Below are 13,998 nucleotides of genomic sequence, written 5' to 3' on the forward strand. Positions count from 1 at the left end.
TTAACTGAAAAGTTTTGTAAACTATTTAGCCTAAACTGTGATACAGTGGCTCTGAAATTCCATAGTACTCCGAGCAAATAGGAATATCTCAAGTTCTTCCATTAGGCTACTATGCTAACTTCAATGATCCGGAATTTCCACTTACCCTGAAACTCATTTCCCAAGGCTCCTGAATAAAAAGGTCTTCACTGTACTTGCCATTAGTCTAATGCATCTGGATAAACATTAACCTACAAGCTACTTCAACTTCACTCATAAGAACAGGTGATATTTCTCAAGTCATATTATGGAGAAAACGACGGGTTTGTACAGATATCAGTGTTTCTCTCCCATCAAAATGTTATATTTCAAAGCCTTTTATGCTCACCTTAACATACTTATGAAAAGGGTCACTTGAGTTGGAGTCAAAGTTAATAAATCATTGCCTGAAAAGTACTTTCATCTTTTTGTACAATATACCGAGATATGGAGCAAAAAATATTTCATAAAAATAGCATTACTACCACAAACATGAACCAGACCTGTACCTCATCTTAAAGCTGACAGTTAAAGTCAGCCACCAATGAAACTAACTTTCTATGGTTCGGTAACAGATCCAGAAACGCAAAATTGCTCTTACATCAAGATCACAGAGTAGATCATTGAAGGCTGGTGTGTTAGGTATGGCAGACGATTCCCTCGCCTCTCCTGACCCAGCTAAGGTCATGCATAAATGGAGGATGTGCGAGTTGAGAAGAGGTTTCTTCTTGCGGAGCAGTAGTGCCAAGGTCTGGTATCCTGAACTCTGATTCATTTCCATTTGTGCTGAAAGGCAATAAATGCAACTCTCATTAGCTTTATCCACTCAACTTTTTCAATAATTCAAACAGAACACCTGGCTAAATTGACTTTACAATATAAAATAAAATTTATGTACAGTAAACCCCCCGTATTCGCGGTCTCATGATTTGCGGACTCACCTATTCACGGATTTCTCTGTGGAACGTATAGACACATTATTCGCGGAAAATTCGCCCATTCACGGTATTTTTCACTTAGAAATGTTCACTAATTACTGTATTTTTATATAATTTTCATGACTAAATGCACTTTAGGTGATAAAACTATTAAAATACTCAGGTATAAGCATTTTTAGAGGATTTTTTGTATTTGAAATATCAAAATAGGCAGTTCTAAGTGTTTTTAGAGGGGTTTTAGGTATTTGCGGATTTTAACTATTCGCAGGGGGGGGGTGTGGTATGCATCTCCCACAAATACGGGGTTTAATGTATTTCATTTTAGTCAAAAATGTATTATTTCAAGGGTAAGCACATCATCATATGAAAGTGTAAAATATACTGAAACATATACAGAAAAATATACAAGAAAAATACTGCATAAAATGAAAACAAAAGAAAAGACATATGTAGCCTAGCCACTTTTGGATATCCTGAACAATTTTGGTCTCCAGTCATCACCCAGTGCTTTCCCCCTTCTCCTCCCTTACAGGAGTAACTCTTTCTTTCCTCAAAATAGCAACTCTTCTTTCTCTAAAAAGAGCAACAGTTTCCTCTCTCAATCAGTTCTCTCTCTCTCTCTCTCTCTAGACACCAAATTAAAATTTTTTTATACTGTTTCTATTTTTGTGTGTACACATTACTGTGTACAAGCTGCATTCTTCCATTATCAAAAACCGGTGATTTTAATAAAATGTTAGGGAAATGTTCTTATGTATGGGTATGTGAAACGAGGGTAAAAGGGTTGTGAATATAAGAGAGGAATCTATGCAATTAGATAAGAATTCCTTAAACAGACATCAAAATATTCATAAAGATTCAACAGTGGTACGCTGATCATTACAATCTATTAAAGATATGGCAGTTATAACATTTTTAGAAGACCGTTTAAAATTCAATTAAAAAAGTCTTCTTCATAAAGGATAAAAATATATCATTTATCTCTCAAGATAATGACCTGGTCTTTAGAACCTAAGCGCGAGAAGAGAGAAGAGTGGGTTCAGATTCTAATTCCACATTACATTTTGAACCTGGCTCTTGTTCACAATAGGTCTTGTTACATGATACGTTTTAGTTTTTTAGTCCCACAACGACATCTCAATGACAGACAGCACTCGTACAGACTTTTTTAGATCATAATTGTGTGCAAAAAAGCTCCAGCTTTTCATACCATAACAATATATGCCTCTACAATAGATATATATTACTTTAAGTTCAACAATGCTAAACATGCAAAGCAGCCTAAGTGCACTGTGCTTACCCTCTAACAGAAAAATACAGCAAATTCACATCTGTATCTGACTTACCGGTCTTGCTGGTCTTGATAACACATGACAGGGCCTTTACAGCTGCATACAGAGACTCCACATCCTTGGACATGGCAACCAACCCTAAAATAAACCATTACATTAGCACCGATAATAGTAAAAAACTCAAATTCATGAAATACCTAGGTTTCTTTAGAAGAAAAGACAGCAAAATAAGCAAAACTGTGTTTTGAAGATACTGTACTAAGCAATGGATTGCCCATTCACATATGCTCTCAAGGTTAGGGTAGATCGACTCCAAAGTAAAGAAGGTAATGCCTTCTGATGAAGTCACTCCAAGGGGAGATCATTTGTCAGTCTCCATGTTCTCAGGCATGTAGAACCTTCTCTGGTGCAACAACGGGAGGGGAGGTAGCCTGCCCGATCTGATGGACAGCAAACAACTTTCTGACCCAGAGTTCACTGCTCATTTGGCCACACCACGAGCTTGCTGAGACCATGGCAACTATGGTGAGTCTCGCTTCAGGATCTTACCCAAGGGCTGAGCTCCATCAATAATATCAGGTTTAAATGTGGAGCCATGGAAGCCCCCCACATCATTATGCTCGTGGATGACTGCAACAAGTCCCTGAAAGTGCTGTTCTAACTTGGTTTACTGGGGTTCCAGAGTGAAACCATCCAGTCCAATTAGATCTCCAGAAGCACGAGATGGATCCTCTCCTGAAAGAGAGGCGAGTGCACCAGTATGCTCTGGTGTTGATGAAACTGCAGCACATGATCAGTACTGTCAATACTGGTCCACTATTGTGCAAATGCAGTTCCTTGGCAAGTAGACCAGGCAGCATCACGACTGTAGGAAAACAGATTGTTTCTGTCTCCATAAATACTGTACAATGGAGATCTGTTGTGCCCAAGCAACCTGTCCACGCACAAAGCACAGGAGTAGTGATGAATATCACATGTGCTCTGGGTGAAATGTGGGTGGAAGAGTCATGAGCAGCCCTCATGTCCTACAACACACAGGGCAACCTGGGTACCAAGCAAGCTTGGTGAGACCTATGTCAACCCCACCTGTGTTGGAAAGAGCACCCATAGGTGATCAAACGCCATCGCCTACCCGAGCTGGGGAAGGGCACTCACTCAAAATCCTAAGGAGCTCCTTATAATAGGTCTTCATGGATTTCCTCCTAAGGAAGGAAGATGAAGACAAAGACGAGGAAGAAGATGAGGCAAAGCTCAACATTAAGCAAGAGGAGGAGGAAAGAAAGTACCGCTTGCTCTTCTTATCCTTGCCTCCAAGCTGAAGTCTTGCTTTAACTCCAGTGCAGGGGAACTGGTTGGCCAAGGTGTCACCATCAACGGAAGCGCCATCGATAATGGAAGGATCAACTGGGAGTAGCAGCAATAGCGGCATCAGGGACTTCCTCAGGCTTAGCTGTAGCAAGGTGATCAAGGAAGTCAGGAAACAAGATGCTTCCCAGGTTGCCAGAAAAAGCCGGGTCTTAAGCAAGAACTCTAATACTAATGACATACCTGGAACAGAATTAGTATAGTGGCAGCACATGGGGAAGTAGTGAGGAAGAAACAAAAAGGATTCAGTGATGTCTGTAAGAGGTTGGGGGGGGAGGGGGAGGGTTGTTTGCCCTTCCAGGAAGCTGGGAAATAATTTTTATCCTCTTCCTCTTATTCCATACCTTTTCCATTGAGAAAGTGATCAAATTGCACAATCCTTGCAGGGGGAGATAAAATTGCAAACCCCAACCCTACAGACTGCACAAAACCTGTCAGTCTAATAAAAGAGGAGACATAAAGCACCCACGTGCTTTCACACTACTCACAAAAGTGACACATGTCTTTTCCATATCTTCACTGGAAAAACATACAGCTCACATGACAGCTGTCACATATAGAGTTCTAACTTAGCCTAACCAAGAGCAAAGCCAGAGGCCCAAACTAGACAGCACGTAGAGGTAAGTGCTTGGTGATGGCATGTGATTTAAATATGCCTTACTTTGCTGAGAAACTATTATAATGTATTCCTAAGAACTTGTTGCTTTCTTATTTACTACAGTTTTTGCTTATAGTGACAAGAAATAAATCCCCTAGTGTTCATAATTAATGTACATATTTTTATACAAAGAACTATGATATACAATACGTATCATTTAGAAAAAAGAACAAGGACATCATTTAGAATAAAGAACCAAAAGAAATTATTCTTGTAACAAACTCTCACCCAGAAGTACTGAGCATCCTCCAACGTTGTCCAACATCGCCGCAACAGGTCTGGGACAGAAAACACGGACACCAAGGTAGCCAATGACAACCCCTCCTAAGGAGCGCGAGGGCCCACTTAAATGTCCAGCAGAATTGTGAAGAACACGGATGGGAGTAGCATTTTCATGTGAAGACATCCCAAGCTGTCGGAAAAAATGTTTCATAACAGTTATTGTGACAAGACTCTTACATGCCGCTTAAAACTCATATAAGTAGAGCAATATTAAATTAATATACAACTCATACGATCATACTGACCTGCTTTGCTATACTTTTGTTATCTTGCTTTGAATACATTTTCCTGATTCTGTTGAGGGTAAGGTGAGAGATTGCCATTGCATTTAATCCAAATATAACCTTCTCTTCTGCAACACTATTAACAGACTGAGAGCTCTGACCATCCAATCCTACAAAGAATGAAAAACTCTAATAAAGTTATTTGCAACTTAAGGTTTAACAATATACTCTCTGGCTGAACAACATAATCTTCAACAAAACAAATATTACTAAATGCTAAAGATATATAATGTGGGGTAAGCATAATATATGCACAGAAATGTATAAGTGGAGTTACGAAACCAAATACTTTCTCAAATTCCCATAACAGAAGTCTCTAACGCGCGTCACTAAGTTGCATACAGAATATATTCCTACAGACATAAAAGGTAACAATCCCCAAAATTAACCTAATAAGTCAAGAAATCAAGTGTGTCCACCCAATTTTAATAACATACAAACAGTGCCTATGTAATTCTCTTTTTTAAAAGGTTAAGCATTTCACAGCATACGACACTGTTTTTGAGAAAACTTAAGCACCTTGACATTATCAAAGATATTTCCACAATAAAACTAACAGACTAAGTCCTTCTAACAATCAGGTGTTACTCGGCACTGGGTGTTATCTAGCAGACACATGTATGTTAATCACTAACCTGGAATGGACATTCTGTGGACACGTAATGAAAAAATCTAAATATGACATGTAGTTGGTATATGAGATATTCATTGTTTAAAAATCTTTTTCATATTCATATGCAAATACGTAATTTTACTTCTTATATGCCAACTGCAGCAACTTGGAGAAAGGGGTTGAATATCAAGGCTTCTATAGCAAGCAGATCAATTCAATTCTAGCAATTTTAGTGGCAACACCATGAATGGCTTTATATTCATGGCTAAACAGCTTTTTGCCAGGCGATAACACCTGCCCTCTAAACCACTTTTCAACAAATGTGCAGTGGTTCCTCGCTAGATCACAGATCAGCAATCGTGCCTTCAGTTAATCATGAGTTTTTCTGTGGAAACTTATCTCCAAATATATTGTGGAAAATTCACAAATTCGAGAATTTTTTTGCACAGTAATGTTCACTAATTACTGTATTTTCATTTTATTCTCATGACTAAATACATTTTGTATGAAAAAAAAAAATAGTTACTAATTTTCAAATATTAATATTAATGTAAACACAGCAAAATATCAATCAAATGTTAAAGTAAAATCCCTCAATATTGATCTATCATTGTAACATGTACTGTATAAAAAAAACCATGTTTCTCTCTCTCTCTCTCTCTCTCTCTCTCTCTCTCTGACGACACGCTATTGGTTGAAGGAGTTGGAAGTAGCCAATCACAAAGCTTGAAGAATCTGAGTACAATGAAAGGTTGGGGTTCGGTGGACATAGAGACTTCCTTTCCAAGATACGTTCTTCTGCAAGGCGCCATCTCAAGTCTTCTTTGATTTCAGGTGTGATAGGAAAGACGAACGAGTCTGGGTGGGTCCTCCTGTTCCAGTTGGCCTTCAGGAAGAATTGCAGTGCCCTCATATAAAGCCTCCCCAGGCTTACGAACTTCTCGATGGATGCGAGGGTTCCCAAAAGACTCATCCAACTGTTGGCCAAGCAGGGCTCAAGAGCAAGGCAGTCGCAGACTGTTTAAAGACACAATTGTACTCTTTTGGGAAAAGGAGTTGGCTAAGCAGTCGGTTGGTGTATTGAAGCCTGGGCTATTTGAAAATAGCTTAAATGCCACCAAAAGTTCGGAATACGTCACCAAACGGAGACAAAGAGCAACCATCCAGCGACCAATTTCAAAATAATAGGTGCTGTGACAACTGAACTACAGTCATTACCTGGCAGAAACGGACCGACGCTATTCAGCGGTGTTGTACCTTTCCTCCCCCGACAGTGGCCGGAACCTAGTCACCTACACTAAAACAACTGAATGCTACCGTGAATTTCAAATTTTTAGCTGCCACGTGAGTTAGAAACATAGGCTATATAATTACTTGGTAAGTTACATATACAAAATTTAATATTTCTTGAAATGAGATATACAACACTAAAATACAAAAGTACAGCATACTGATTTTACATGCCTCCTAATCCAGAGCAATAATAATTACAGTAGTGCAGGACACAGTACCTGGAATCTGAGCAGCTTGAAGACAGCCTGTGTAGTGTGGTCCCAACTGATGCAGCTGACTAACCATCTGCTGCTGCAAGACATCTTCCACAAGCAGACAACTCCCTTGTTTCCAAACGAGTCTTGAATGTCTTCGGTAAGCAGGTGGTGTGCCTACGTACGCATATACAGATGATGCAATGGTCAAATTGGCTGCACCTCCACCTGGATTCTGTAGAATATAGTGCAGTTTCTTCTGTGTAACAATCTTTCCATCGATGTAAATGCACAGCGAAGAGTTCTTGAGCACAGACCGACTTAAAGACACAGTGAGGTGATGCCACTGACCCTCTGTCAGCAAATCAGGGCACCAGACTCGGCACCCAAAATCTCCAACAACCTCTGGTTCCCATTCAGTAACGGCTGAAATGAGAAAAAAGTTGAACTGTATAGCAAAATCCTCATTAAAAATTTATAACATGCAATAATAGATTTTAATCACTTTACTTTGAAAATGACAACCGGATTAAAGACAAGCAATTATGGTGGTGGACTCTGGGTACAAAAACATAATGTCATCCTGCTATGTTTATGGCACTGAGTAAAAAAAAACAGCATAGATTTTCATACACAGAAAAAATTTCACAAATGAACTTTGAACATAACAAACACTCAAACAGTGAAAACAAAAAAACTATATAAGTGAAGTGAAACATGGCTAACGACTCTGAGCTAAGCACTGACACCTACCAAAACTGAAATGAGGTGTGTTACTAAAACATTACATTTACACATACCCAACCAAAAGGTATATAAATAAAAAATGATAATAAAATTAACCATAATTCACCAAATTAACAAAACAAGGCACTTGCAGCTCTTCCAACGGGTATAGGAAGATGCATTAATATATAAAGTATTTTAGTGACATTGCTCAAAGCTCTAGCACAGGTTGAATACTGTACTAAAATCCAAATCAAACTCTCTTAAGTGACATGACAAATATAAATTACAAAATTTCTGAGATACATTAAAAATAAATGGTAAAAATCAACTTTGTACATGACAAGTTACTTAAATGATTACAGATGTAATGCACAGCAATGTAGTACATAAATATGGATAAAGACAAAAATCAGCTGTGAAAACAAATATACTGAATTGTTCAAAGTTAACAAAAGTAGAGCCCCGGTCCTTGACGCTAATCCGTTCCAGAAGAAGTGTCGAGATTTGATTTAGTAGAATTCTGAATCAATTTCTCCCATAAGAAATAACTGAAAATGGATTAATCCATCCCTGGCCACCAGTCATTACCCCAACCTTGCCTTTTTATACAAAACATTACACAAATTACAATTAAATAAGTTCAGAGTTAAATAACTTACCATATCAGAAGCACTTTTTACATTTTTAAATACATATTGTATAAAAAAAATTGGCCTACGACCAATGCGGCCGTATTCCTGATGGTAGACCAAGCCCCATAGGCTAGGCTAGGTAGCCTATAGGCACTACCAGAATGTACTGTAACGGGTACACACAAAAACTGTTGTTAATGATAATACTGAAAAACAAGCCTGATTATTACAGTAAATTAATAATACAGTATTATAAGCCGAATTACTGTACAGTATGTCTGTTATCATAAAATTACGAAAAATTTCCTAAGTTATGTCGGCACTCGGCAGCTTGTGGCATGAGCAGATGTAAATAAACCAAAGCACCACCCTGGTGGTGTGTCGTGGTACTAATTACATAAACATTGTTTACGTTCAGTATTTATGGTAAATTTCATACAGTCTACTGGAATAGTGTACAAAATCACTGTAAAACATCTTTCAATAAATATTATGATACCCTAACATATTGGGACCCATGATTGGATGAAAATTATGATATACCTGTACAAGAGTCTACTTCTCCAAACAACAGCAGCAGCGTGTGTGGGCTTTAAACGCTTTTAAATACGCATGGGAAGAACGCCACCAACAACACCAATTTGCGGCAGCCAACTGAAACTTTTTTTACAAACATCATATGGTTCATCGGGTTGGATTCTGGTTTGTTGTTCAAGCTCCGACGCAAAATTTACTCGACATTTCGCGTCGAAATCCGATTATGTCGAGTTTTGGTACTTCCCTGAGTTATGTCCATTCTGATTTACATGAGATAGTCAGGAACTTATTACTTCATCAGTCTGGCAATGCAAATACTTTCCAAACTGGATAAAACCAAATTTTACAACTGCTGTAAATACTGATGATGCAACTCTAACTTAAACACCACACTATACAGGGCAATGTACAGTACTGTACATAATAACAAGTGCAATGCAAAGTACAGTAAACACCCCGTATTCGCGTTCTCACGATTTGCGGACTCGCATATTAGCGGATTTCTCTGTGGAACGTATCTACCCATTATTCTCGGAAAATTCGCCCATTCGCGGTATTTTTCACGGAGAAATATTCACTAATTACTGTATTTTCATATCATTTTCTTGTGCTTAAACTATCATTTAAACTATCATATCATTTACTTGTGTTTAAACTAACAAAATAGGCAATTCTAAGTGTTTTTAGAGGCGTTTCAAGTATTCGCGCATTTTAGCTATTTGCGGGGGGGGTGCGGTACACATCCCCCGCAAATACAGGGGGTTTACTGTACATAAAGTAAGAATACTGTAATTTATAAAAGATATACATTATATAGAAGTAAGCAATAACTAACCTTGACCTGGCTGTGGTAAATTAGTTTCATGAGTTGATACAATCAAGGCTTTATCTCTGGCTGAAATGACTATAGAGAGACACACAAGATGATGATCACGGCCAGGGACATGTCGTGCCAAAGTTAAAACTCTCACACAGTGAGGATCTGTTCTGGGATCACTATATTTTTCAACGCAAACCCAGGTGCTGTACGTTAATCCAGTCTGTGGTGGGAAAATACGATCCCCTGAAAAAAAAAAAAAAGAAATATGAGAAATGGCTACAGTTTACTAACTTCATCTGCTATCCAGTTACATTAGTGTTTTTTTTTATTATTACTACTTCTAGAATAAAGGAATAAATAAAGTGTTCAAGTATTAATGTTGTCACTTGTGTCCATTCTTTATTTTTTGTCTGGGTTTCAAGTATTGTGTCCATTCTATTTTTTGAGTGGAATTTCAGTATTAATTTTCAAAATCAGTGTCACTTAACTTTATAACAAAGCAAGGTAATAATAATTCAATAAGAATTATTCTTAACAGAACCAATGTTAATTTCCTCCTCCAATAAAATATATTAGAGGTTATGGTAAAACGAAATACTGAGTTACTTGCTTGGATATTACTTTATCTGATAAACACCAGAAATGATGCTTGCATGTTTCCATCCATTTTTTGCATACAACTCCTTCCCTATGAAACAAATTCCAGTTTATCACCTTTCAGTTTTAAATTACCATGTCTCACGCCATATATTCTCCATCACAGTAATATCTATCAGTACAATCCCATTTATCATAAAATCATCTAACATCCATATATATATATATATATATATATATATATATATATATATTTTTTTTTTTATATATAACAGGCAGAATTAAAATCATAAGCACATAATTCTATGCATATTTTGGAACCTTAACACAAATTTACTTCAAACTGTAACTGTACATAGCTGAGCTACAGATATTGTTCAGTATCTACAAAAAAATAGTTATTATATTATTGGGTTGTTTAGCCAGACCACTAAGTTAAAATTCTCAACTGTCATACAGCTGGCATAAAAGGTTTGTTCCTAATAATAAAATTTAGATCAGTTAATACAAGGTAATGCCTAAAAATTTAATGATGGGATCATTTGCAGATGGTTGAAGTTTGGGTATTCACATAAAATATAGTTTTGTTGTAGTATTAATCTTTATCCCCTACATACAGGAACTGAGTCAAGAGGACTATTCAATATATATCCTAGGTCAATCAAGAGTGACAAATTCTGCTATATTTTATTTTCCGATTAACAATTCATCTAAGTCTACCCTTTATTAAAGATGCTAAGTTTTAAAAATGTTTTACAGGAAATCCCTGCTTAGCGGCAGCATCAATAATGGCAGTTCGATGTTACGGTACTTGGCTAGCAATGTCGTTAACAGGATTTTCAGTGCCAGTAAGCGGCTTATCATCACTGGTAAGCAGTTTATTGGCATCAGTACAGCGGTTCATTGGCACCAATAACTGGTTATCAGCGTCAATAACAGGTTAATGGTGCCGTTAATTAGTTTATTGGCACTATTATCGACAATTTTCAGTTATCGGCGCTTGGCCAGGAACAGAACCCCCGCCATTACCTGGGGACTGCTTCTATGATCACTGACAAAAAATTACTACATTTAATCTGGACAAAGTAGTAGCAGCTTTGGTTGCTCTACTGATATCTTCATTTTCTCTAAGGTCCACATGACCAACTCTTCCAACAACTTTATATAATTCATATAATGAAAACAATACTTGTGAAGGGCTACTATAACAGAAACTCAAGATTCATTCCCTTTTTTTTCACTCTCATTCAATACACACGATCACAACTTTTTCAGTTTTAATATACTAAATTCATACATACATTATACATACAAAATGCAAGCATGCACAGATATATTTCAGTTCAGTATGCAATGTAAAATTTGATAGTTCTTTCCTTTATGTTAACCATTCTCTAACAACCAAAGCCTATGAACATTTATGTATGACATTTGAAAAATTATAAGAACCCAGGTAGGAGGAGTCAAAATATCTCTGAGGTCCGGGGCAGTAGAGTATATCAGCTGTCAGGAATAGCCCTTTTTGTCAGAGTGAATGTTAGTCTGTTCTATTCACTTCATTCACAATTTATGTTCTCTGAGTTCAGCACAGACACATAAGTGGTTTTACCGAGTTGTTTAAAGGATATGGTATAATTCTTGCTAAGACCAGGCAAGTTATTTTGTAACAACTAATTTTGAATGCAGATACAAAGCGAGACAAAAGTTTGTGGCTAATTTTGGTTTTATACATACCAGAGTTCAATGCAACCTAAAATCTGTGGGTATGCATGTCCCTGTTACAGCAGTAACATCAGATCCCCAGTTTTCAATTTCTCTGGCATATGGCAGATCTCACCAATGAGATCTGCCAAGTCGCGTTGACTAGATTTCATCTGGACATGGCAGCAGCAGCTTTGGCTGCCTCATTGACATCTCCATTTTCCTTATTTTCCACATGACCAGGGATCCAACATACTTCAGCACATACAGCAATGTCATCCCTGTTTTAAATTTACAACTGGTTATTACTATACTTGTGTAACATTTATATAATTATAAGATTTTGAACTACAGTTCACTCAGCAGTTGAGAAGATGAAATAGAAGGATTGTACCTGGTTTACTGGCCTGTCTCGACTTCTGTTTTCCCTTCCCCCGGTACGTAATTTTAGAGCAGCTCTTTTTTCCCGGCCTCAGTTAGCTTTTGTCCATGGTACTGTGGGAAGGCTGAGTGGGTGGGTGGTACTTCCAGCCCTACCATAGGCAACTGTTACCATAACCGTCTTGCAAAAGTATAATGGCCAGACTTTCCAGCTTCGCCGAAAGTTATCCACGTGTAAAGACCGAGGGTTTGCATTCGTGTAGGAACAAACAAAAATTTATTCTCTATGAACAAAATCTCTTATTTACTTATTTTTTCTAGACAATAAACCTCCGTAATTCAAGAGTCCTGTACAGGTCGACCATCACTAACCCAGCATTACTGGGACCTGCAGGGCACCAGATTAGTGATTTTGCCGAGATGGAACTGGATTAATGATTACAGGATTAGTGATGATTGACCTGTACTATATCTTGTGAATATTCCCTTGAACAATAATTACACAACATAGAATGATAATTCCAGATAAATCTGTGACTTGACTACTATTTCATCTAACATGACAGCATATAACAACATAATCCTTATACTCAACACTGCTCAAATTACAGCATGCAAAGATTAAAATAACTGAATTGTTGAAAACACATACCAGTACCAATACCACCAATAACATTAGGTTCAGTGTTGGAGAGAGCTGATCCAACAACAGATCCTCCACCAGCACTCTGAGGGGCAATGGAAGGTAAAAACAGACATCCAAATCCTTCAGCACCCATGTCAAACTCAACAAAGGATGGATAAACCAAAGTTCCAACTCTGAAACAAAATTTTAATGAGAGACACTTTTACTACTTGACAGTTGAAAATGATCTGCTTAGCAACTCAAACCATCACTTTTACACAATGCAGTACAGTAGTTGGTTGCATACTCATTACTACTCTAATTTAACCCTGGACATGTTCCCTATGTGAACTGTAACCACAAATGTACAACTGTTGTAGTCATTGAAAATATTCTTCACCCTTTTGTTTTTGTTATTTTGTGGTAAAACCATATTCCTTGTGGTATAAATCCTCCTCTCGTTGCATGTACTTGGCTTGAGAATGCCTTTGAGTAAAAGCAAAAGAGCTTTAACTCCATTGTTTCATTTCCCTTGTAACCATTCACTTGATTTATAAATTATCATGTTTTACTTCCTCTGATACAAGTTATACCCTCATGTATAAAAGTTTCCTAAAGATTAGGGAACAACAATAAAACTGCAATGAAAATCTTTGCAAGTCTTCATAAACCCTGATTAGCTCTTTTACCCTATGAAGCGGTATACTGTACGATTATTTCTTCACATATAATTTTTTACAGTACCATCATAAAGCTATCCATATTCAAGTTTTTTGCATCTCCCATGTACTGCAATCACTGTGACCCATCATCATCATCATTAAATTTTTTACATCAGCATTTACTTCATGGAGTTAGGCGTGTCTTCTTGAGCACTTTGTGTCTGAATTCCCATTGGAACTAAATCTTCATCTTTTTTTTCTCTTTTTTAAAAATTTACTGGTCTTCATCATGCCACTTCAATATCTACTACTTTTTTGACTACTTCATGTCACTTCTCCTCAACAAACAACAACAAGAGGAGGGTATTTAAACATTC

General features: G+C 37.3%; 1 protein-coding gene across 4 annotated transcripts in view; it reads right to left on the bottom strand.

Moving 5' to 3' along the window:
* bchs (WD repeat and FYVE domain containing 3 bchs) overlaps positions 1-13,998 on the bottom strand; it is a 388,664-nt gene that overhangs the window by 125,964 nt on the left and 248,702 nt on the right. For all 4 annotated transcript variants that reach the window (XM_067128777.1, XM_067128778.1, XM_067128779.1 and 1 more), the window contains 7 exons: positions 12,987-13,153; positions 9,671-9,898; positions 6,962-7,363; positions 4,799-4,947; positions 4,500-4,683; positions 2,303-2,386; positions 620-804 (listed from right to left, as the gene is read on the bottom strand). In XM_067128777.1, coding sequence (XP_066984878.1) covers positions 620-804; positions 2,303-2,386; positions 4,500-4,683; positions 4,799-4,947; positions 6,962-7,363; positions 9,671-9,898; positions 12,987-13,153 — 1,399 coding nt within the window. The remainder of the gene's footprint in view (positions 1-619; positions 805-2,302; positions 2,387-4,499; positions 4,684-4,798; positions 4,948-6,961; positions 7,364-9,670; positions 9,899-12,986; positions 13,154-13,998) is intronic.

The sequence above is a fragment of the Macrobrachium rosenbergii genome, chromosome 27, assembly GCF_040412425.1.
Source record: "Macrobrachium rosenbergii isolate ZJJX-2024 chromosome 27, ASM4041242v1, whole genome shotgun sequence".
Lineage (NCBI taxonomy): Eukaryota > Metazoa > Arthropoda > Malacostraca > Decapoda > Palaemonidae > Macrobrachium > Macrobrachium rosenbergii.